This window comes from Dermacentor variabilis, chromosome 2 (genome assembly GCF_050947875.1).
Source record: "Dermacentor variabilis isolate Ectoservices chromosome 2, ASM5094787v1, whole genome shotgun sequence".
In the NCBI taxonomy this organism is placed as follows: Eukaryota; Metazoa; Arthropoda; class Arachnida; order Ixodida; family Ixodidae; genus Dermacentor; species Dermacentor variabilis.
This window is the reverse complement of record NC_134569.1, coordinates 239,266,727-239,292,440: the sequence shown is the minus strand read 5'-3', so window position 1 is coordinate 239,292,440 and position 25,714 is coordinate 239,266,727. Positions and strand designations below refer to the sequence as shown.

The 25,714-nt window shown below is 47.6% G+C and overlaps 1 protein-coding gene across 1 annotated transcript in view; it reads left to right on the top strand.

Moving 5' to 3' along the window:
* The window catches only part of LOC142570731 (serine/threonine-protein kinase haspin-like), a 141,936-nt gene that overhangs the window by 47,057 nt on the left and 69,165 nt on the right, over positions 1–25,714 (top strand). The window contains exons 4-5 of the mRNA XM_075679075.1: positions 5,998–6,156; positions 19,703–19,765. Coding sequence (XP_075535190.1) covers positions 5,998–6,156; positions 19,703–19,765 — 222 coding nt within the window. The remainder of the gene's footprint in view (positions 1–5,997; positions 6,157–19,702; positions 19,766–25,714) is intronic.

The window sequence follows — 25,714 nt, the reverse complement described above, 5'->3', positions numbered from 1 at the left end:
GGGCCCGCTTGACATAGCGTCGCCATTTTCGCCGGCTCCATCTACACGTAAGAATATATATATATATATATATATATATATATATATATATATATATATATATATATATATATATATATATATATATATATATATATATATATATATATATATATATATATATAAGAATGCATCTCGTCAATGTGAGTACAGGGCGCCGGATAGGGCAGATATGTTTTATTTGTTTGAAGCGGCAAGCAGCAAGGATACATATGTTTTTCCGTCTGTGTTTTGTATGGCCCACTGATGCAAAACTATGCGCAAAAACACACACGAGAGGTACATGCTGCTTGAAGAACAAGAAAAATATTTGTTCTCCAAAGGGAACCGTACAATAACATAGATGAAAACCGACAGTGCGGTCGCTGTGCATGCGCAATCACCGATCGGCATTAATAAATTAAATATAGAAGAGAAAGAAAGGCATCCATTCGTAAGGCATATATACATGTGCGGTCTTAACATGTGCATATGCGGTCTTTTGAGCGGTCTTAACGCATACACTAGCGCTCCAAGTAGTACGAATGCCGCCACAGTATTTTTCGTCGCTGTTGCGCCTCCCTTCAAGGCATGCGCCCCCCAGCCGCTCGCCCTCGCTCAACCTTGTTCTAGTATGCTCTACCTTCTTACTCGTTGGCTAGCCGTCGGCACAGCGCGCGCACGGGTCTCTCGCCCGTCGCATCGCTTCGCGGGGCTTTCCCGCCAAGGGCTTAGGGACGGGGCGCCGGTGTGGACGAACGCAGTCGTTGCAATGCGCAATCGTTCGCGAGACTGTACACGTGAGCGATTAGGCATTGGTGTCCCGCATGGGGCAAGCAGATTCGCTCGATATCCTGTTGTGGTGAGTCGGACTTCCTCGATTCGTAAGCGCCTGTCCGCATGTTAAATTAGGTCTATTTGTGGTAGGTGACGCTGATATATAGATGTAGCTATAAATGCCTTTTCGATTGTTTGCCATACTGTGTTATCGTTGCTTTGTCCCAAGAGCACGTTTGAGACTCCGTAAGGGAGAAGCTGCAGAAGTATTTAGTCTCCGCTGTTGACGCTCTTCATCCCGCCAGCGTTGTGACAGGGAGTCCTCGTGGTCATCGAGGGAGGCCTGTTCATGCTTTCCTGCAGCTGCGTGACTGACACCATGCTAGCTAATTTAATTTGTAGGCGAATGTTCCCTACAATGTATACTGTCGATAAGACTATGGAGCTTACTCGATGTAGATGTGTAATACTTTGCTATCGCTATCAGTCAGGGGCGTAGCCAGGGGCGCGGGGGGAGGGGGGGGGAGCTTATAGAGCTTAAGCCCACCCCCCCGAAATTTGTTCGTGCTGTCCATGAACCGCCGACAAAAACAGCCCCCGGTGCCGGAAATCATTCTGGATTTTGTTTAGAATGTCTTTTTCACGCTCGAAAAGACATCTCAGGGCTTACATTGCGAACTCGGGCTGGATTTCGCGGCAACGCCCATGTACCTGGAGTCACATAACGCAAGGAGCCCCATCCGAGCATGAAGTTTCAAGGGCGTTTTGATGGCGATCGGGCTCGTCGCGGCATCTCGCTGAAGCCGCGGAAATTACGGAACGCATGGATGTCAATTCCGAAACTTTATGGGAACATCCGAAAAGCTTATGTCGCGCTACGCTGGTCCCTACCGGGTCCTCCGCCAGGCGACAGATGTGACCTACGAAATCTCTCCGGTTACTACTCCCGCTTGCTACTTATGCCCAGCCTGCACGCGACGTCGTCCATGTTGGCCGCCTTAAATGCTACTAGCCTTCGCCCACATAAGACGCACCAGGATTGGGCTTTCACGCTGGAGGGACATATGTTGCAATGCTGAAAGCAAGGTGGAAGAAGGACTGCATAGGCTTGGGGCGGAAGACGATGACGTTAGGGACTTGCCTGCTCTGCCAGTATTATTAAACCCTGTAAATAGACTTACCTGTTTCTTTAATCCTTGTGCCACAATATGAATAAGTTTCATTGCAGCATACTTGATATAACAGTGGCACCATCTGCGGCAACGATTCGAATTAGCGAAAGAAAGCTTTTTTTTTGTTCTGCCGCTGCCGTAGACGACATGCATTTCTCGTTTGGCCGCGAAAGTATACACATGTGTAAGTAGGGCTACAAATCTGTCTTTCGAAACTATATGCAATAATCCATTATTGCGCATGCTCCTAAGAGCGCTAAGTTTGTGAACAAGCTCCTTAATAAAGCATGCTTTATAACTTAAAGATTATTGACAAAAGCTTTCTAATGCTTCCCTTGTATGCTCTCACAATAGGTGTGCCAATTTTGCTTGCTAAGTTGCTCCGCGTAATCTTGGGCGTGTAGGGTGAGAATGGCGATTCGTTTTTTTAAGTTTTCTATTGAGCTATTGTCGCTTCCGCCTCATGAGGAGGCTTCTTTTGGCCTCCCAGAGATGAAGGAGATGCGGATCGACTGCGGGGGTGTTGGTGCTTAGCTGGGTGCTCTTGGTGTGGTTTTCTGTGGTGATCGCACCGATCGCACCAGAACGCAACAGAGGCAAGATCTGCGCAGACTAATCTACAATACTGCTGGATCGGAGCATGATCTCCTTTGTGAGCTTCAGCAAAAACTTAGCAGCGACAAGTCCGCTTGATCAGCGAGCCGAAAGACGTACGATGGCGCACTGAACCCGCATCTCGATCGACCATTCATCCAGGCAGAGTTCCACGTAGCCTTAGCCAAACTCACCAGAACCACCAGTCCCGGCAAGGACATAATAACACATAAACTCTTACGCAACCTTTCGCAATCGGCCACTACAACACTGCTACAGTACTACGACGACTGCTGGGAAAAGGGGGACGTACCTGGAGCCCGGAAGCATTCGGAGGTCACCACGATCCCCAAACCCAACAAACCCCTTCGCATCGAAAACCTCCGTCCGATTTCCCTCACGTCTTGTGTGGGCAGACTCCTCGAGCACACGGTGCACGACCGGTTAACACCATACCTCGAGGACAACGAACACTGGCCGCACACCATGTTCGGATTCCCACAGCATCTGTCCAGGCAGGGCGTACACCTACTCCTCAAAGAAGACTTGCTTAACTACCTTGATCACAGCTCAAATCACCAATCCTAGCAATCGACGTAACGGGCGCATTTGACAACATGAGCCACGAAGCCATTCTCCGCAACCTCGAAAATACAGGCTGCGGAGCCTGGGTCTGTGCCTACATCAGTAGCTTTTCGACAAACTGAATAGCAACAGTAGGCGTCGGCAACCTCGGCAGCGATAAATTTTGGCTACCCAACAAAGGAACCCCACTATGATCAGTTATTTCACCCCTTCTTTTCGTTATCGCAATGATAAATTTGTTAAAACAACTCAACTTCATCCCAAACCTATGCCATGCCCTTTACGCCGACGACATCACGCTCCGGACCAAAGTACCTAGTACTGAAGCTGTCGGTACTATGGAATGATACCTCCAAGACTGCGGTCTTCAATGCGCACCCGAAAAGTCGGAGGTTGTCGTCCTGATAGCACAGACGCGAGGAAGACCACCCAACTAAATAACGCGATCCTAGCGTCAAGCTCCATGGAACTAAGATCCCCGCAATCGACTCTTTTCGCGTACTCTGACTTCATACCCACAAGGACGAATCAGGGGCGGCTACTCTCCGTCGTCTCCAACGCACACTGTCACAAGTTACGCACCTCGTCAAGAGGATCACAAACCAAAGAAGCGAACTCAAGGAGCAAGACACACTACGCATAATTCAAGCTCTCCTAACTAGCCGTGTCACCTACGGAACTCCCTACTTGACGCTCACGCCGGCTGATTTAATGTTGTAATTCGAGAGCCAATCAAAGTAGCCTTGACCCTCCCACCCATGACATCAACGGAGAAACTCCTCAAGCTTGACGACCACAATACGTGGGAAGAGCTTGTCGAGGCTCATAAAATCAGCCAGCTATAGAGGCTCAGGATCACACTCACCGGACGTGCACTTCTGCGCTACCTCAACTACAGTGAAAGCTACATTGCAGATACAGACCAGAAAGCAAGAATCCCACATGCAGTCCGGGACTATATCGGCGTTGCAAGCATACCGCGCAATATGCATCTAACTTACCATAAGCAGCGTCAGCAAGCAGAATCCGCGCACTCAGTAAGAAATACGCGAGAGACTTTGGTACGAGGTACATCGATGCTGCCCAGTACATTAAACGAAACGCCTTTCCCCTGAGCGTCACGGATCACCAAGGCAAAGAACTTGCATCGGTCACCATCCGAGCAAGAGCCGCCGAGACTGCAGAGGAAGGGGCAGTCGCTCTGGCAATAACAACTTGCCCTGAAGTAGTGGTAATCCTAACAGAGTACCAAGCAGCAGCTCGCAACTATCAAAAAAGGATGCATATCAGAAACCCCACTCAAAATACTTAGAACACCCACATCAACTGGGTTCCAAGTCGTCAGGGCATGATAGGAAATGAGGCGGCTCACGCCGCTGCCCGCGAGCCTACCAGCCGGGCTTTGCTGCCATCCCACACCAGGCCGACCACCAATGTTGATGACATCGCCCTAAATTACTCCGAGCTTGTGCAACACCACCGACTCAGCAGAAGAACGTACCCTTCACCACACAGGAATCTGAGCAAAGAGGAGGAAGTCATCCTCCGCCGCCTACATGCAAGCACCTTCGTGCACGGAATAATCGTGCACAGACTATATCTTACGCAGTACTCGTACACATGCACCCACTGCGACGTCCCAGACACCCTGTAACACATGGTCCAGGATTGCCCACTGCGTGACACATCCGCCGACCCCACCTCACAAGCTCCGCAAGGCGGCTATAAAGAAGGCCGCCTCATAGAAGTACAAGAAGAGCCCCCCAACTCACCACAGATTTATACCACACCTGAAGCGTGGGAGGCCAACTTTTCCTCTGATTACGTGGATGACCAACGCAGTCTCGTCGCCCGGGCCAAGGAGGCAGTCCCAGCCAAAGGGTTCTTGGAATAAGGAATCCTCCCTAGGGTGAACCGGGTCCTGACTCGGATTACCGTTTCACAAAATAAAAGTTCAGTTCTCTCTGTCTCTTTCTAATGCTTCCAATGCCAGGGAGGGAAAATGGTTCGATAACAATGTGAGGAAGCTGCACGATAATCGCAAACTTTTAGAAAAATATTCGATATTTGACTGTTTGCTTTTGGCGCAACACCACTGTGTCTCAAAAAGCATTCGCTAGCCCGTAATTGGTTTTGTAGTGAACTAAGACTTTCCCCTACTCCTTCTTGTAAATTTCCAGGGTATTTCTTCATTTTTATGCCGTTTCTGTTTACATGACAACTGCATATTTATCAGTTAACTATAAATTCGAGTATGTTGATGTTTGTTGTCATTGTTAATTAAATTGTGTTTTACGTTGTAAAACCACGATCTGTATATAAAGCACGCCGTAGTGAGGGACTCCGGAATAATTTCCACCACCTGGGGTTCTTTAACGGGCACCTAAATCTAAGTGCACGGGTGTTTTCGCATTTCGTCCCCATCGGAATGCGGCCGCCGTGGCCGGCATTCGATCCCGCGACTTCGTGCTTAACAACCCAACATTATAGCCACTAATCAACCGTGCCGGGTTTGTTGCCCTTGTTATATGTTCGACTGATAATTACTGTCAAGTGCAAACATCTGTTTCTTGGGAAATGTTTACTTTCTATATGCGTGGTATGGCCATATATATGTACTTACGATAGCGCATGTAGTTCGTACCAGTATTTGCCTCACTTTTAATTTCCCGTTGCACCCTCAGCAAGCCATCGGTTCCTGGTCCAACCCGTTCTGAAAACTTTTTTTTTTGCGTCAGTCGCGTAAAAGAGATCGATTTACGCGTTCTGATACAGCGGAGAGCCGTTCTGTGTAGAAACGGGCCGCCAGAGCTTGCTGCAGCACTGAATGCTGCGGACCCTTTGCGCGCAGGGAACGCAGCCGCTTTCGGTGGCTCGCGCATGGCCGCCACAGCGAGGTGTTCCTGGTGTCGTCGCTCCTCAAGCGCACCGTACTCAAGGTGATGCCCGTCGTGGGTCACTTCTCCCAGCAACGAGTAGAGGCCATCACCGCGGCCATCGAGTGCTACCTGTGAGCGGCCGCCTTGAATGCTATAGTCTCACTCGCGTTGTCCACTACAAGTGACCCCTGCGAGCGCATACGTGGTTAACTGATTCCTGTCTGAATTTTCTTTTCGAAGTGATAACTTATTATTTCGTCGAACCAAAACAAACGACAATACAAACAGCAAAATGCGGAAGAGAAAATTCCTTAGTGTACGTTTTCACAAATTAAGTTGTTCAGTAGTGAATTCCGCAGATGGTAGGGCGCTTGTGACACAACAAAAACATGTACATGTGGACTCACAAGTTTGTGAAGATAAGAAATACCACGAATTGAGAGAAGGGCACTTTCATGCAGCCCGGGACATGTGACATGCTCTTAATGGCAGGTTTGAAAAATTCGGCGCAGAGGTCTCATCTCGTCGCACTTCCGCGTGATAGAGGTTCAGCTTGTAGAGTACAGCGAAATTCCGGCGAGCACCGACGATGACCTGATAGCGGGCGTACATATAGTATGTAATTAGAGAACCCAGAACTGCGATTTCTCGGATGGGTATCTGTTTTACTTTTCTATGCGTGACATTTGTCTATTTCGAATGTTGCAGGAATCTTTCGACCAGAAAGCATCTAACACTTACGCATGCATTGGTGGGAAATGACGCTAGCTACGATTTTTAAGTTGACAACCATGCAGGCTATGCAGACTTAGAGAAACTGTATTTCCACAACCGTTACGAACTTTACGAACGAAGTCAGCCAAACGTCCTTAATTGGCTTAGACCGCGCAATGAAATAGCTTAGATTTCCAAAAAAACTGAACGCGCAGAACCGGCTTTTTCTGTCCCTCAGGGCTCAATAAAACATAACAAAAATATTACTCGAATAAATAACAAATTCCCCGACGAATACCATACTTCTTAATGTGAAATTTTAGCGCAGCTCCATACGTGTTTTCATTTCACGTGTCAATATTTTCTAAAATTATTATATAGGTACACAGTTTATATTAGGAAGAGCTAGAACGCTGTGAGTAGCGTAGCTAGCGTAGACAATGTCCCGTGCAGCATATTGCAAACGGAGCGAAGTGTGACGTGATTGCCTCAATAATCGGGAGATCACGAGAGGCAGCACGTGGGTGACGCTTTGGCACTATTCACAGCAGCCGCCGTAGATGGACCTCCGCTCATGCAGTGCTTTGTTTCCATACAGACGACTCGGGTTACTCTGGCGCCATATCGCAGCCATCATCTCCGCACAGCCCGTCTTGCGCGGCACCACGCCTCTCTTCGCGCGCTTTCGTTCTACCATTGACGAGAGCGGCCTTTCGTCACAGGGAAATAGTGCCACCAGTGTCAGCGCCGACAACACCCAAGGGAGCGTTACATCGAGCCTTGCTCGTAGCCGCTCACCATCACCCCTTGCAGGAGCAGTGATCCCCGTCACACAAGCTAGTACCGTGGACTGACCTCAGCAGCAGACGCCGCGGACGAGCGCAAGCCTCCCCACCTCGCGCCCTGTGCCCCCGCCCCTCGGTAGCGCTGATGAGATCGCCCACGGGGCTACAGATGCCGTAGTGGCAACTCAGCGCATGCGCAAGCCATCTTTCTTCCGCTCCTTCTCTACTTTCGTCCTCGCGCGCTCTTTCATCTGACGGTGCGCCCCCCGTCCGCTCGGTTACGAGGTATAACGCCACCGACGTCCAACGCACGTGCGGGTACCTAAGGGCTGCGCTCTAAAATCCCGTGCCATAACATAAGACAGTCTCTGTTTGTCGTCCATGCTTTAGGGGGTGCACGTCTAAAACGTGATTTTCGTCAAAAAAAAAAAACATTTTCTATTCTTGTTTGTTTTCAAATGCTAACATAAAAAGAATCTGCTCACTAAGTTTGGTTGTTTTTGCAACATAAAAGAAGAAAATTAGCCTTTTTTTTACCTAGCGGTGGCACGCGTTTCCTGTCGAAAGAGCTGACGAACGCCGTTTTCGAAATGTGCCTGCAGAGCGGGACAGGAAGCGAACCTGGAGTCAATTCACTCGTTAGGAAGTCTGCTTTTCGCGCCTCCTAAGGATAACGGGCACGTTCTGATGAGAGTGTGTAAAAATTCACAAAAAAATTAAAGAACGGCATTTTCGGCGACGGTGTGTCCAGATTGCCAGCGAAACCGAAACTGAAGCTTGGCTTGGTAGAATTGCAATTGTGACATTTAATTTCTCCCGTCTGTGAGGTTTTTGTGCCAACCGTTGTACTCGTCATCTTCGGCGTTGGTCATATTTCGATTGCTCTGGATTTTCCGGCTAGTCCATTGAGATTGGCTGATGGTCCGCGCTGTGGTGGACTACTCGCCAAGAAGTCCTTGCCACGACAAAGCTTTGAAACGCGAAAAGCACCGCGAAACAGAAGCACTTGCCACTGAGTAGCATCGAGTTGAAGGAGATGGCCTAACCCTAGGAGCAGGAGCATTCAGTTGAGCCCCGTTGACCGGTGAATGAAATGGCATATTCTGAATTCTCTGAATCAATTTTTCTGAGTTTGCACTTCATCACCAATTCGGACGCTTAAGAAAAATGCAGCTTGGAAACTGCAATGACGAAAACTCTGCAAGATAATTTTTAAGCAGGAAATTTGCGAAGAGTTTCAACGTCTTAAATTTCTGAAGTGCTTCTATCACGAAAAAATCCGAGGACACGTAAGCACTTCTTACGAGTTGTGAACGCGAAGGCGTTCATCTCCCATGGAATGCCGCTGTAGTTTTGCGCTGCGATCGACGTACCATAGCGGTACGTGCTGCTCGAGCCAGCAAGCAGCAGCTGCAGCATGCGGTGCCCACGCGGCATGTTACCCACGCGGCGTTATTCATTGTGTGACGCGTCGAGGCGACGCCTTCTCCCCTCACGCGAGACCTGGCGCGCTACTGCAGCACCCAGTGTGGCCTTCCGCCCGCTTTGCTCCGTAGAGGCGCGCTCGCGCCGCGGCGTTGCAGCCAATGGGAATTTAGGAGCCGTTTCGCGGCTACAGACGCCAGTAGCCGGCTTTCTCGCTCAGTGAGCCATTTGAAGCTTTCGCGTTAAAAAGGGCAGATTTCTAGATCACAGTAACCACAACATAACACTTAGTTTTCAAGTGATGCCGTTTCTTCAGAAAAGGCACGAAATTGCAAACGGCTGCCGCGATTCGGTATTATATGGCATCCAGATCATACGCGTATTTATTCAGCAAGGCTTATATTCTGGCTTTAAAATAGCAATTTTCCCTCTGGGCATGTATAACTATGTTTTTCTAGCTTTGCTAGAGCAGAGAAGTTTACTACATGTCCCAAGGCTAGCAAGACAGAGCATCCTACCTAGTTTTGTGAAAATTGACACGTGGGTTTGAACGTTGACGATTCAGCCCCGCATCGCCGTCTAAAGTGAGGGGTTGTTTAGCTGTCGAAGAAACGTAGTAGAAGCGTTATGGACGGCACCGTCATTGTAACCGTATTTATACTTCGCACGCCATCAAAGTGACACAGATGATCGCTGCACGTGACTAAGCTATTTAGCTACGTGACTAAGCGCCGCTATTTTCGTTATTTTTTCGAGGACAGTCCGGGAAATTTGGCTTGATGACACACCTTACTGAGACCCGGCCATGTCACGCGGCACGTGTAATGTCATTCGCGGCGAATGAGATTACATCTTAATGCCATTTTTGTTGCGTCTACACGGCCAACTGAATGGCATTTACAGCTAATGGCATTCACCGACTGAATGCGCTTCCCGAACTCATGCCGCGCTACTTGTGTAACCTCGATAACAGGGGCTTGGCCAAAAATTACAAAATCTATAAGTTTAAACAAAATGTCATCACAGCAGAGGGTGCCATAATTGCTATTATGAACTTGTTAATAATTTTGTGACGTACAGCACGATATAGTTAGCGCAACTGTCTTGTTCCCAGTCTCCACTGGACGCTATAGCACTCCTTGTCGGCCATGTTTACAAACGCTCGGCCGTTTTCTTTTTCTCTATTTCTGCATATTGTTTTCAAGGTGATCCCGCGCTAAAGCCTATCCGCCAACCACGGAATCTAACTCTGCAGCTTTGTCAGCGGAGAATGAGAAGAAATGTGAGAAGAATCAAGCAATGAGAAGAATCATTTGGCAGCGGTTGCAGCTCGTGAAAGCACCTGCTAATCGTTGAATCCTGCTTGTTACAGCTTCCATGCACTGCTGATGCAAGCCATCGCACGTGCCTTTTGACCTCGTACCGTACCTGCGCGAAGCGCTGCAAGGAGTGCCACGCCGGAAGCCCCGATGCACTGATCATCTTGCTTCGCCGTTTCCACGATCTTTGCCAAGCGCATGCGCACCCAGCAAGCTTCGGGAGCCGTTATAAGTGGGCGTTTTTGCTCCTTGGCGATCATTTGGCAGCGGTGGCAGCTCGTGGGAACACCTACTAATCGTTGAATCCTGCTTGTTACAGCTTGGTGCTCAAATTATTTCTTATTATTGTGTTAAAAATCAACCTACAACGTTGCTGCTACCGCTGCCACAGTGTTGCCCTGTAGTCCTGCTTGCTCTTGTTCTTAAGGTTTCCCTTGTTTTGTGCTCACATTGTGAAAGTTTCAACTATGTCCCATACTTGCTCTTCTTGTCAGTTGCCCGTTCGTAAAGACGAAGGGTCGGTGCAATGCTCCGAGTAATCTCTCGAATACCACTTCGGCAAGTGCGCTGGTGTAGCTGAGAAATCGTTTAAAACAAAATCGTAAAGTGTCAAAATCACCTGGAGATGCCCAGTATGCAGAAACCACGGCCTACTGTATAAAGGGGCGACCTGCGCGTGCGGCGCTGCGCCAGCGCCGCTGATTTACTTTTGCGGCTTTTTTTTTTAGTTTTCCAAACAGCCGCCGCGAACAGTGGCGCTAGTGCTCACCTCGACCTAAGGTCCCTCTATACTTTTCAACGTAGCGACATCCGCCGCGCGCGCCACCTAGGAAGTTCCTGTAGCAGACGGCGCCCATGCTAAACCGCGGCGCCGCGGCATTCGTGAGGGGAAAAAATATCTGCATACGCGCGGAAATAAAACCTACTGGTGCCTGACTGTGGCGAAAAACGAAAGAAGGACGCGAACTGCTAAATTTAGTCTTTAATTTCGAATGAGCGCTGCAAGAAAATAGCTCAAGAGAGCGTAATGAAGGCTTGATCGCCTCGATTCCGCATGTTTACATTTCGTTCGTTTGCGCTCAAGCACCGCGCGAGCCTTGGTGATTGCTTGCGCTTAATCCCGTATGCTCTGTGAAATATTTTGCATGTAAGTGTGCTGCGTACACATAGCGGTTGCATTGAACGAAGAAGTCGTGTAAAAATGAAGGCTGACAGTCGTTTGGACCGAAGAGCTTTCGACATAAGGTCGCTCAAACGTGCGACTCTCAAAGCGCGCGACCCTCACGGCAACTAAACAACATCCTGTGTGTGTGTGGAAACAAGTGCGCCAACAGTCTTCTTGCCGCTGAGTGTGTCTGTCGTGTAGCGATTACACGACGACCGCTGTGTCTTGTGGTTCAATGCTACGAGCCAGTGCAACTGTCGTGACATGATGAAGAGGCGGTATGGATCGTGTCAGCGTGTCTCCTCGATCGTGTTCGGGCTGCCAGCGCGATCTGATCTCGCGGCACACGAATATCAAGCGTAGTGTGTGTGCGTGTGTGAATGCGGTTGACTGTTCTCGTGAACCGTGCGACGTCGCCGCGTAAACTCGAATCATGGCGCGCATTGTTGTGTTTATCCCTTTTCGCCTCCGTGCACCGCTAAAGCCCCGTAAGAATTAGAGGGCCTTTATACGAAACGCACGCGGATTGGCCCAGCAATTACTGCACTGTGTTTTGCTGGCAATCCGTGTATCGCCTGTGGCGCTTTTCTTATGTTCATTTGCAGTTGTGTATTTTTCTTCAGTAAAATGGCATTGCCGATTACTGAAACATCTTTGAGCGTAAGGGAAACTTGGAAGGAACGAGCTCGCAGCTGTATGTAATGTACTTTGATATACTGTATTACGCTTTATTATTTGACGGCCAGTAGCTGTGGCTATGCAGTATTCGTTTTTAAAAGCTGAGTAATGAAGGCACTTATAAATATATTTATTCACATATGCAATGCACAAAATACTATTAGGATATTGGAAATTACTTTTTGGACACGTTGTAAAGCGCAGTTAACAACGCGCGCACAAACACAGGAAAGTGTAAAAGTAGAATTCGCTGCTGAATTTTATTTTTTATCGCACGTAACGCAATGCGGATACTTTTCAGCGAGTTAATGCGTTTCTGCCCAACTATTTACTTGCATGCTAGGCCATAGTGCACTTGCTAAGTCAAGGGGCTCGTAATGCACTAAAGTCAGTAATCTTCACAAACTTCGGCCGTCAACATTCATGCGCGCGAATGAAATAATACTGCAGCTCTGCACACACAGATGTATACTTTCTCTCGCACCTTCGTATCGCTCTACGTTACTTTCCTCGCATAGTCGTGCAGCTACCGACGGTTCAGTCTTTCCGTCCATTTCTATGCAACCACAATACCTTCTGGTTAGGTTTTGTTTGCTGCGCGTGATGCAAAATAACTTCTTGTCGTCCTCCATCTGATCTCGGCACCGATCCGCACAGCAACAAGGCATTTCGGTCCTTCGCATCCTAGGTCATACCGATCTATTCAGCGGGCTCACAGCGAACTAAAATAAATAATCTCCACAAACTTCGGCCCTCAACATTCATGCACGCGAGTGAAATACTATCACCGCTCGACACACGCACGTGAATACTTTCTATCGCACCTTTGTATCGTTGTATGTTACTTGCCTCACATAGTCGTGCTGTTACCGACGGTTCAAAGTTCGTCCGTCCAATTCTGTGTAACCATACTTTTCTTCTGGTTAGGTTCTGGTTGCCGCGCGCGATGCAAAATAACTTCTTACCATCCTTCGTCCGGTTTCGGCACCCAACCGCACAGCAACAAGGCATTTCGACCCTCCCGGAACGAAATTATCGCAGTGATGTGCATAGCACAACAGGCGAAACGCGCGCACTTCGCCCGGCGCGCAGGAACTTTCATGGCGGAAAAGGGGCGGAGCAAGGTCACATGTCACCGATCAGCCTATCGCAGGCGTTGTCGGCTGGATCAAAGCCTGTCGGTACTTTTAAATGATTGAGGGACTTTACCCCCACCTACCCCAACCCCGTGGCCGGCCGCACGCACGGGCAGCAAACATTTTCAGCGAGAGCACGGAAGGACGCAAACGCACGCGCGCGAAACAATCGATTAGCTGAGTGCTTCGTGATCTATTGGGGTCGCTAGATCTTGATTACCAGATTCTATTTCAGTGACACTGTGATTCTCAGCCCCGTGGGCGCCGGCTTTCGCGTTTGCGGCTTCTTCATGCACGATGGTTTACTTCTGCATACCGTTGTGAAAGTCAAGCGGCCGAGCATCAAGAGGAATTTCATTTCATGAGTTCCCCGTGACCGATATTAGAAACCAATGGTTGAAACCTGAACAAACAAAAAAATCGTCTGGGGCTTAGCTAAGATTAAGCCTGGATATCGCGAAGCGAAAAGGTTCGGTGATGTTTATGGTTTAGCTTATAGTTATGCTTTATGATTGAGCCTATGATTATTCTCATGGTTTAGCTTATGGTTATGGTTTATGATTTAGCCTATGGATATGTTTACGGTTTAACTTATGGATATGCTTATGGTTTAAGTTATGGATATGCTTACGGTTTAGCTTATGCTTCATGATTTAGCCTATGGTTATATATACTTACGGTTTCACTTATGGATACGCTTTCGTAAGCTTATGGTTATGCTATACGTGTGCCTTGTGTAGTGATGCAAATTGCTTATGAATTATATATATACCATAAGTTATGCAGGAGTTTTAATCTTCTTTATTCATCGTTGTTGGAAACATTGTCTTGTGATTTCTGCACAGCCATAAACACAGCTCTCTGTATCGGTAGTATCCCTCTCTTCTCCTTCCATGTTTAATGCGCACGCCTGTTCTCTGGCAAGCGGTTATATAGTCGGCCTCCGCGATAAACAAGCGCTTGCGGCGAACGTCAAACGACGACGAATAGCGCGCGGCAGTGGCCACCCGCGCCGACTCCGAACAGGCTTACGGAGCCAATTCCGACATACGCCGGCTCGCGCGAAGCGTGGTGTCGACTAACGTAGCGAAGCTTTTCGTTTCAAAAGCCCAACTCCAGAAAAGTGCTTAAAGTGTAGTGACTATCTGTGTGATGGCACAATAAAGCGCCCTTGGAATTTTTCAAGCTAGACTTTCGTTATCATTCAGTAAAGTGGCGTAAATAAATACGTCAATAACAGCACATTTTTATGATTGTGGCATGCACTGCAATTAAAACCACTCACGTTCTGCCGCGCTCTCAACGGCACGTCACTTCAGTGAACGTGCCGAATGCAGCAAAGGAACGCGTGGGCCTTGCAAAGCGGTACAAAGTGCGTTCATTGCGTCCGGCTCGGGACTAGCGAAACCTACGGGAGAATGAAGTGCGGGCGCGCTCAGACCGGCTAGCGCGGAAAGTGCGCACCAGACTTTATTGGCACCACAGCACGAACCAACATTTTAGCAGACAATGAGGGGAGAAAAAAAGCTCTAAGGGATTACACTATTTCAATCCTAGCAGCCGCGCGGCCGCGCCTTCAAAGTAGTTTAACATTTCATTGCACTGCACAGCGAAGATACCAAATATCTGGGGCATGTATCGCATGTATCGACGCGCATTTTTCTAGCCGCACCCTGTCAATGATGTGAAATGCCGAGTTTACTGCAGCTCCTCTGCGAATTTTTACCGTCATCGCAGTACTCCTGAAGGCAGGGCCGGAGCGTTTCGGGCGTTGCTGTGAGGGTGAGCACTGGCGGCCTCTACCGGCACGCTTGGTCCCTACTCAATGATCACGTGGTATTTCTTCGGCCGCGCGCTGCCGTAGGCGACCACGGGATGCGCAGGTCGCCCTTTATACAGTAGGTCTTGGCAGAAATACCGCAGCACGCGCTACTCACAGCGAACCTGAAACGGAGGTTATCACGGCCATAAATCAAAAGCTCGAAAGCCTGCCTGCCCTAGTTACAAAAATCAATGATATGGAAAAATCACTCCAGTTTATGTCGGGAAAGTTTGACGAGTTTGAACAAAAGATAATCCGACAGGACAGTGAAATAAAGGCTCTCAGAACGCGAGTGCCAGAACAAGAGGAAAAGGACATGGTCGACACCGCAGTACAACATGAGCTTCGGCAACAGGTAAATGACTTGGAATTTCGCAGCAGGTGGCTTAATCTGGAAATACATGGTATCCCTGTTGTTCCTGGCGAGAACCTATTATAGTCACTAGATCAGGTTGCTGACAGGCTTCGTGTTCCTTGGTTGACTGATGCTGACGTTGTATCAGCTTACCGCCTGCCAGCGAGGCAGGATTATCTTCCCGGAATTATTATCAGGTTTGCCAGACAACAGATAAGGAACACATGGCTGCAGAAAAAGAGCGCGCTCAAGAACAGTGAATCGAAAGTTTTCATTCGGGAAAATTTAACTCGCTTCCGCAGCGAACTTCTTCGAGCTGCGAAAGAGAGGGCAAAAGCAAAAGGCTATGATTTCGTCTGGTATGTAAATGGAAAAATTCTTGCTCGAAAGTCCAATGGAGCAGCTACCACTGTTATTAGGAGTAAAGACGACCTTGGCAAACTATAACTGATGACAAGTTTATTCTTTTGTGTTCAAAGAAAGCAAGATGAATGAGACTCGCTATTATTTGTCTAATGATATTAACCAGGCAGTGTCAAAGTTCTCGACGGCTATTCACAAATGTGTTCACCTCAATACTAGGTCATTGAAAAACAAAATATTGTGCTTAGAATAATTCTTTGCCGGTTTCTCTTTTCAATTTTCTGCAATAATGTTAACAGAGACGTGGAGCACTTGTAAATATGATGTTTTCAGATTGGAAGACTATACCACATACTACGTAAATAGGCAAAATATCCGCTGTGGTGTTGTTGCGCTATTGCTCAGCAACGATCTAGAAGGTAAATTACTTGAATCGTACACTGTAATAACCCGAGATTATGAAATTCTGTCGGTTTGTACGCAAAGCACTGTGTTTTCTGTGTGTTACCGGCCTCCGGACGGTAATGTTTCGTCATCTCTGGAGTTCTATGACCTGTTTATGGCTTCTGTTGTTGAGCGTCATAATCAGAAAACGTTAATAGCTTGCGGCGATTTTACTATTGACATGAATATTCCCAGCACGTCTGCTAGATATTTTAATACATCCATTGTGTCTAATGGTTTTGCTAACCTGATTGATATGCCAACGAGAGTCACAAGTGAAAGCCATTCTGTGCTTGATTTAATTATCACTAACTCTATGCAGACGAAAGTTATATCGGGCGTTTTATCGTGTTCCATTAGTGATCACCTTCCCGTGTTTGTTTACATAGAGAAGCCTGGTGAAATGGGAAGCAAATCTACATCAGTCACATACCAAGCAGTTACAGACACATCACTGACATCCTTTGGGGACCAGCTTGTGAAAGTAGATTGGAGCAAGATAGCTGAACTAGATCACTGATTTGCCCTATAATACGTTTATTGATACATTTAAACAAATTTGTCATGACGGCTTTCCTCCTGTGACCCGTATAAAAAGTCGCAAAACCCGCAAGCCCTGGATAACGTTAGAGCTCCGCAGAGAAATACAAACCAAACAAAAGTTATACAGAAATTTTCTGTGCACTCGTCAGGCTGAAGACCTTGCTGTCTTTAAGAAATACAGGAATAAATTGACTAAAAAACTGCGATCTGCAAGAACTTCCTATCACCTATCACTACTAGACGTCAAGAATGCTCGACATAGTGCACTATGGGCAAGATTAAATGCTCTCTTACAGCGTAATGGTGCACACACTGCATTAACCAAAGTAAATATTGATGGAAAGGAAGTTTGTGGTTTGGAAATGGCTAATGTATTCAATACGTTTTTAACAAACCTGACTACTAGCGCTGCTCAATCAGATGCTAGCAAATACATGCACATTCGAAATGATTAATCAGTCTTCCTGCATCCTGTTACGGAAGGTGAAGTAGTGTCAGTAATAAGAAATCTTAACAGCAGTAGCTGTGATATTGATGACATTCAAATTCGGCCAATCAAGCATGTAGCTGAAGTTATCGCTCCCATACTAGCTCACATCTGTAACATCTGTTTAGTAACTGCAGTTTTTCCCAAAAAAATGCAATTAGCGAAAGTCGTCCTTTTTAAAAAGGGTGATCGAAATGTTCTTGCTAATTACAGACCAATTTCAATTCTGCCTATGTTCTCAAAAGCCTTTGAAAGAATGCTTCATCTAAGGCTGTCTAACTCCATTCATAAATTTAACCTGCTAACACCATTTCAGTTTGGTTTCTGCAAAGGCAAATCAACTGAGTCTGCACTGCTCGAACAAAAAGAATATGTAATAACACAACTAGAAAACAAAGCTGTTGTCATTGATGTGTTTGTGGATTTTCCAAGGACTTTTGACCTCGTGGACCATGAAATACTGTTTAATAAATTACAGCACTATGGTGTCCGAGGGAAAGCACTATCATTATGGAACTCTTATCTATAATTTAGGCAACAAGTGGTATTAATTAATGGTATGCAGTCTGAACCGACACCTTTCATGTGCGGTGTCCCTCAAGGAAGTACGCTAGGACCTTTACTCTTCAACATTTATATAAATGATATAATAAATATTAACCATGATGCAAAGTTTGTCATCTATGCGGATCATACAAGTCTGTTTTTTTGCCGGTAATAATATTTCCGAACTTATTGATCAATGCAACGTTGCAATGAAAGCCCTCGAGGATTGGTCCATTGCTAATTCAATGAAGATAAACGAGGGTAAGACTAAGGCAGTAATTTTCAAACCAAAAAAAAAAATGAACTTATCCCACCGCATGAAGATATTATTTTGAATTCACTTCCTGTAGAAATAATAGAGCAGTTCAAATGCCTAGGGATTGTATTTTCCTACAATATGTCAAGGGATCATCGCGTTAATTACGTCTCAAACAAAATAGCTCAAATAACTGGCGCTATAGGTCGTTTCGAAAACATCCTACCTACACAAACTAAGATGCTGATTTACAACTCAATCTTCAACTCGCATTTGAATTATTTCCACTTCGTTTGGGGTACCACAACCTTCACTAACCTTGAACGCATTCACCTAATCCAAAAAAGGTATCTCCGACATGTGTATGATACGTGATACCGACATCCAAGTGCAACTTTATTTAGTCATTCTAGAGTAATTAAAGTACATAATCTCTCTAAATATCGTCTCAGTGTCATATTTAAATCGGAAATTAGGAATTATTTAACCAATCTCAGGAAATTAGCCGAACTAAAGAAAGAAACGTTAAGCTATCCAACAAGACATGGCGAGGAATGGATAGTACCGACACCTCGACTTAAACTTGGACAAGAACGCCTTCACCATATTCTTCCATCTCTTCTTAATGGTTATAGTCTCATTAATTTCGATTTGTTTTCTTGTTCGCGCGAGGAGCTTCATACTATGTGTTTAAATAACATGGCTTGAGTTTACTTGTGTGCACGTATTGCTGTTTCGTGTATACTTTAGTGATTACGTGATATACTTATCTCTTTGTTTGTTTTTTGTACAAGTTCCAGCAGTGCCTCCCTGCTGAACTTTAGGTTTGTAGATTTGTCAAGCTGCCCTGGCGTAGCTTTTTTCTGCAACCCCTCCATCTGTATTGTAAGATAGGAAAATAAAATTGAAAATTGAAAGAAGCGCACTGGACCGATGACGAGAGGCGCGCGCTGCTGAAAGATTGGGAAGAACACCTCAGAGATTTGCGCAGGGCGAAGCGCAGCCATGAAAGTATACGCGTAGATTGCCGAGTGCCTGCCTGCTCAAGGTGCCGGTAAACATCGCCATCAATTGCGAATGCCATGTGTATACCCGCGTAGACAGGGAACGCAAGAGCGCAATGGCATTCGGCATGAATGTAATTTACTGTGAATGACATTACACGTGCCGTGTGACAAAGATATTAGCCTTTTGTCTTAAAAAGCGATTTCGTGGTCCTCGAACAATTTTTATCATCTTTAAAGCTTCTCATGTTGTTGCAACCTACAAGTTCATCTAAAGTTCATTGCATATTGTATTCATTGTAGTCCTTTTTGGCATACTCTAATTTATTGCTGTAATTGCTTTTTTATACTTTGTAATCACTCCTCTCTTTACGCTGTATGGCGTTGAGAGTACCGTAAATTAATTAATTAATTAATTAATTAATTAATTAATTAATTAATTAAATGTGGCCGATACATTCAGTACTGGCCATGAATGTGGTGCACCACAATATTTCTTGGCAGAGACGCCAACGTCATTCGGCAGCACGGGATAAGGAGATGAAAAGTACGAAATGTTCGCCGTAATGCTGATCTGTTAAAAGGGCTTGTCTAGCGGGAAATATTTGACTTTTTGCGTGGTGTCTCTCTTTCAGCAAGCTCAACATTCTGAGGAACGGAGCGCGTTACAGGGCACCCAACTTCATCGAAGTTCAAAGGTAGGAAAACCACGTTCTTCGCGAAGCATCAAAATAAAACTACATTGTTAACCTTCTAAGACACCTTGAGTTTACCCTTGCACAAATTGGCTTTTAAGTTTTTTAAGGTTAAGCCATACGCGATAACACACGCACAAAAAAGAAAATAAGACGGCAACCTCTCTATCCTTTGGAGATGATGGCAACGTTAATCCGATTAACAATTTACGTTATGTTCGGTGTGTAAGTGGTGATATGATTATATCGTATGGTGATTGTCACGAAGAGCGGCACACGCCCGGTGGCCAATGTGTAGGGACCCCAAGTCAGCGTCAAAGCATCGTCGGCCGCACGCTTTCATTGGAGGGCGGTGCACGATCAGCGCCACGCACCCACCGCTAGGAAGCGTGCCGTGAAACCAGCTCAACCGCGTGCAATGAAAACTTGCACGCGTCCTATTTCAAGTGAGCCCGTGCCACTTATTCAGTGGCAGGCACCCAGCGACCCAGTGGCACGCGTTGACGTGATAATAAAACGGTTAAATTCATAGACAGAGCGGCGGAACAATCTCGCGATGAATGGTGACGGTAATGCGCTTAGCATTGAAGAACTGCAGCGACGTATGGTATTGACACCGACGAAACCCGCCGTGTATAGGATGCGTGCACGCAGCCAAGCTCGCGCCTCCCTCTCACTTCCCTGTGGACACGCTGCGTGATCTGGCAGCGCCGCCTCGAAGTCTATGTGGGGTGCCTGTGTGAACCCCTATATCCATACAAGATTACGTATATCGATAGAAGACTGCCACAATATTGTGTGATTAACAAACAGCAGGAACTGTGAAAGCAGGACAGGTCAGTTTATTTAGGTAAACTGAAACGATTAGGCATGGACCTCTCGTCTTCTAAAAATCGCGAGATCTTCGTCTTTTTCTACATGCCGCATATTGGATGTGGCATTTGCCTCCTTCTAGAGAGAGCATCGTCCCGATGCTCACCTAACAGCAGGGAGCTGTCGTGGTAGCCCAGGTTTCGGCACTGCATGTCATTCCGAACAATAGGGCTTCATGCGCAAATGTGCACGACTTCTGGTGGCGACTGCCGCACCCTGGAGGAAGGAGGGCTATCAGAGGTAACCTCATAGAGCACGTCGCTGCGACGTCGTACAACCTAGTAGTAGTTTGCTTTTCTCGAAATACTTGCCCTACAGATGGGGCTCCAAACCCCCACTTTCTCGCCTGGCTGGTAGGTGACGTACCGGTGTCCTAGCTTGTAGCGTCTAGCGTCGAAGTCGTGTTGTCGAGTAATGCTGGCGCAGCGAGCTATTTCGCTTCTTCAGCCCATTGAGCAAATGTTTCAGCATCCGTGCCTGTATCATCGCAGTTATGTGGCAATATCGCATCGAGCATCCTCGTAGTTCACGAACATGAAAAACGCTAAATGGCGTCCTTCACTTTGTATCCTGCGGCACCACGCTATCAGCGAATGTGATGCACGGTAGAATGACATCCCAATTTCTGTTCCGCGTCAGCGTACATACTCAGCATGTTCGCGATAGTATTGTTCAAGCGTTCTGTTAGGCTGGTTGTTTTCGGGTGATAGGCTATGCTCTTTCGGTGAGCCGTGCCGCTGAGGCTAAGGTCGGTCTTAAGAAGTGTAGCCGTAAAGGAACTCCCTCTGCCCTTTAACAGCGTTGGCGAAGGGCGCATCGGAACCATGTTTTCAATAAAGCATCTGCGTGCTTAAACTGAGTTCCCACTTGGAAGAGCCTTGCTTTCTAAATAAAGTGTCAGGTAACCGGCGTCAACTATTACCCCCTTATTTCCAATGTTGGAAGTTAAAAAATATTAAGGGATTTTACGTGCCAAACCACGATCTGACTATGAGGCACACCATAATGGGGGACTCCGGAAATATAGACCATCTGGGGTTCTTTAATGTGCACCTAAATTTAAGTACACGGGTGTGTTCGCAATTTCGCCCCCATCGAAATGCGGCCGCCATGGCCGGGATTCGGTCCCGCTACCTCGTGCATAGCAGCCCAACACCATAGCCACTAAGCAACTGCGGCGCTTAGTGTTGGTAGTCGGGAACGTTCCGAGAAAATTTATGTCGATTTCAGCAAATGGCGTCGTGGGCACTTCGACTGGTTGTTATATCCTAGCTGGTTTTAACGGTGGCGGTTTGCGTCGTTTAAAATAGAGGCACCTGCGCACGTGATTCACAACGTTTGCAAGACCTTGACCAGTAACATTTCTCTTTGACTCCGGTCAGTTTTCGCCTGTAGCCGAAGTGGCCAGACGTCGGCTCATCGCGGCAGGCTTGTAAAACCTCATGGCGGATAGGCGTCAGGACGACAAGTGCTGCTTACGCTTGCAGAAAAGTTATTTTTTTATCGCATAGCAATTACATTGTTACGGGGACGTTGGGAGTATACAAAGAGTATGTGCAATATATATTCAAAGTTAGAGTAGCTAAGATGGCTAACCACCAACAACACGCAGCAGCCGGCGTTCAGCAATCTTCACCCGCCGTGGTTGCTCAGTGGCTATGGTGTTGGGTTGCTGAGCACGAGGTCGCGGGATTGAATCCCGGCCACGGCGGCCGCATTTCGATGGGGGCAAAATGCGAAAACACCCGTGTGCTTAGATTTAGGTGCACGTTAAAGAACCCCAGGTGGTCCAAATTTCCGGAGTCCTCCACTACGGCGTGCCTCATAATCAGAAAATGGTTTTGGCATGTAAAACCCCAAATATTATTATTATTCAGCAATCTTCTTCCTCTCTCTGTCATCCTTCCGTAACAGGACCCCCGGCTGGTGAAGCGCCATCTCGGCGCATGGTAGGCGAAGAATTGCGAGCGAAGTATGGCTTCAGCCGTGAAACGTGCATGACGTCAACAGGCGTCGGACTCGAGGATGCATCAAAATTTAGCGGCGAAATCTCGTAATTTACGCCGTTAACTTGACGTAGGACACCATAAGGCTCTGTGTAGCGAGAGAGAAACATCTGGGAGAGGCCAATCCGAGGACACGGTGACCAAAGGAGCACCCAAGTACCAGTCGCGAACTTAACATCTCGATGGCACTAGTCATAACGCTCCTTTTGTATATTCTGCGAGGCGAATAAACGATATCGGGCGACTTGACGTACCATGCGAGCGCGATTGATGACTTCACTAGCGTACTCACTTGCCACGCGCGTCGCAGAAGGGAGGATGGTGCCAATCGGCAATGTGGGGTCGCGACCATACAAAATATAAAATGGTGAATATCCTGCGGTGTCATGTCGGAACGAGTTGTATGCTAACGTCACGTAGGCCAGCGTGGCGTCCCAGTCGCGGTGATCGTTGGAGACGTACATCGACAGCATCTCTGTGACTGTTCGGTTGAGACGTTCGGTAAGACCGTTTGTTTGTGGGTGGCAGGCGGTGGACAGCTTGTGCTCAGGGGCACACAAGCGGAGGAGGTCCTCGACAACGCGAGACAAGAACGTACCGCCGCGGTCTTTAAATAACTGTCGAAGTGCACCGTGGTGGAGAATGACGTCGTGGAGAACAAAATCGGCGACGTCTGTTGCGCAACTAGTCGGCAACACCTTTGTTATCGCGTAGCGTGTCGCGTAATCAGTTGCGACAGCGATCCACTTATCCCCTCTATTCGTCAGAAAGGGCCAAGTAGGTCAAGGCCTATAGGAAAAAACGGTTCAGAGGTAACTTCAACTGGATGGAGTCGTCCGACAGGTGGCAGGGGAGGTTTCTTCAGCACTGACACAATTCGCAAGTTGCGACATAAAGACGCACAGAGTAGTAGAGGCCCGGCCAGAAGAACCGGCGTCGTACGCGGGCGTATGTACGCAAAACTCCGAGGTGTCCCGCCGTCGATGCACCGTGAAGTTCTTCGAGAGCGGCGGATCGCAGATGATGAGGAATGAAAAGGATCAACTCAGGGCCGTCAGGGTTAGTATTGCGGCGGTAGAGGATGCCGTCTTGCAGCACGAACATGTGTCACGTACCGTCAGTAGTGCCAGATTGCACTCCGGCGATTTTGGACTGTAAGGATTCGTCGCGTTGTTCTTCAACGCGCATGTCGGTCATGTCAATAAAAGCCATCACGCAGGTCACCGGATTTTGCGCAGCAGGCTCGGGGAGATCCACGGCGTGACGCGAGAGGCAGTCAGCGTCATTGTTGAGGCATCCAGTCTCGTAATTGACAACAAACGAAAGGCCCTGGAGATGCAAAGCCGAGCAACCAAGCCGTCCTGTCGGGTCCCGGACGGAAGACAACCAGCAGAGTGCATGGTGGTCTGTGATGACCAAAAACATGCGGCCGTACAAATATGACCGGAACTTGGCGACAGCTCAAACTAAAGCCAAGCACTCCCGCTTGGTGATGGAGTAATTTCTCTCGGCAGATGACAGCAGGCGGCTGGCGTAAGCTATCACGCACACGGTACCATTCTGTTGTTGGGCGAGAACAGCGCCGATGCCATGGCCGTTTGCGTCACTGTGGACTTCGGCCGGTGCAGATGGATCAAAGTGGGCAAGTATGGGAGGAGTGGTCAGAAATCCGATGAGAGCGGCGAACGCGTGAGCTTGCTCGGGCCCCATGAGAACGGCGTGTTCTTTAGAAGATCTGTCAAAGGCCGAGATACGTCGACGAAGTTTTTGACGAAACGGTGAAAGTAAGAACACAGGCCCACGAAGCAGCGCACGTCAGAAGCAGAACGTGGCACAGGGAAACTGCGTATGGCACGAACTTTTTCCAGAACTGGTTGGACACCGGATGAGTCAACAAGATGTCCCAACAATATGATCTGACGGCGCCCGAATTGACACTTCGTGGAGTTCAGTTGGAGGCCGGCTTTTCAGAAGACCGCAAGAATGGCAGCGAGTCGGGTACGGCGGCTTTCGAACGTGGGAGAAAAAACAGTAACGTCGTCAAGGTAACAGATACAGGTGGTCCATTTGTAGCCTCACAGAAGAGAGTCCATCATACGTTCAAATGTCGCAGGAGCACTTCATAGGCCAAAAGGCATGACTATGAACTGATATAAGCCATCCGGCATGATATAGACTGTCTTCTCGCAGTCCATTTCATCAACTGAAATCTACCAGTAGCCGGATCGAAGATCGATGGACGAGAAGTGTTTAGCTCCGTGCAAGCAGTCCAAGGCGTCATCGACGCGCAGTCGTGGGTAGACGTCTTTTCGGGTGATCTTGTTTAAACGGCGATAATCGACGCAACAACGCCAGGTACCATCTTCTTTTTTCACATGAACGACAGGCGAAGCCCAAGGGCTGGCTGACGGTTCGATGACCCCTTTGCGGAGCATTTTGTCCACTTCTGATTGGATGACTCTACGTTCAGCATGCGATACACGATAGGGACGCCGACGAATAGGATTCGTGTCTCCAGTGTCGGTACGGTGGTGAACAACAGATGTTTTTCCAAAAGACCTGTCGCCGAACTCACAGATGTCACGGTACGATTTAATCAGGAGACGTATGTCTGTGTCCTGTGCAGAGGTGAGGTCAGGTGCAATGATTTTCGCGAAATCATCCGTTAGGGTACCGGAGCTGTGAGCTGCAATTGTTGCTAAGAAACCACTCTGGGCATTGAGATTTCAATTTCAAACTCGGAAGTATTAGAAACACTGACCAAGAACATGCCGGCTGGAAGCACTTGAGGGCACAGGATGAAATTCAGAAGCGGCAGAACGGCGCCGTTATTTTTAATCGTCACCAGCGTATGCGGAAGACCAATGTTCCGTTTCAAAAGCGCATCGATGACGGGGCGAAGGACATATTCGCCGTCAGGAGTCTGTGGCTGTGCCGTCAAAGCGACGTAAGTGACTGCCTCAGGTGACAGACGCACATCGTGAAGCGAACACAAGTGCTGTGGAGCGATGCTCGGAGCATCGGAGACTTGAGGTAGTTCCAACTGAAGAACACCGTTTGCACAGTCGATGAG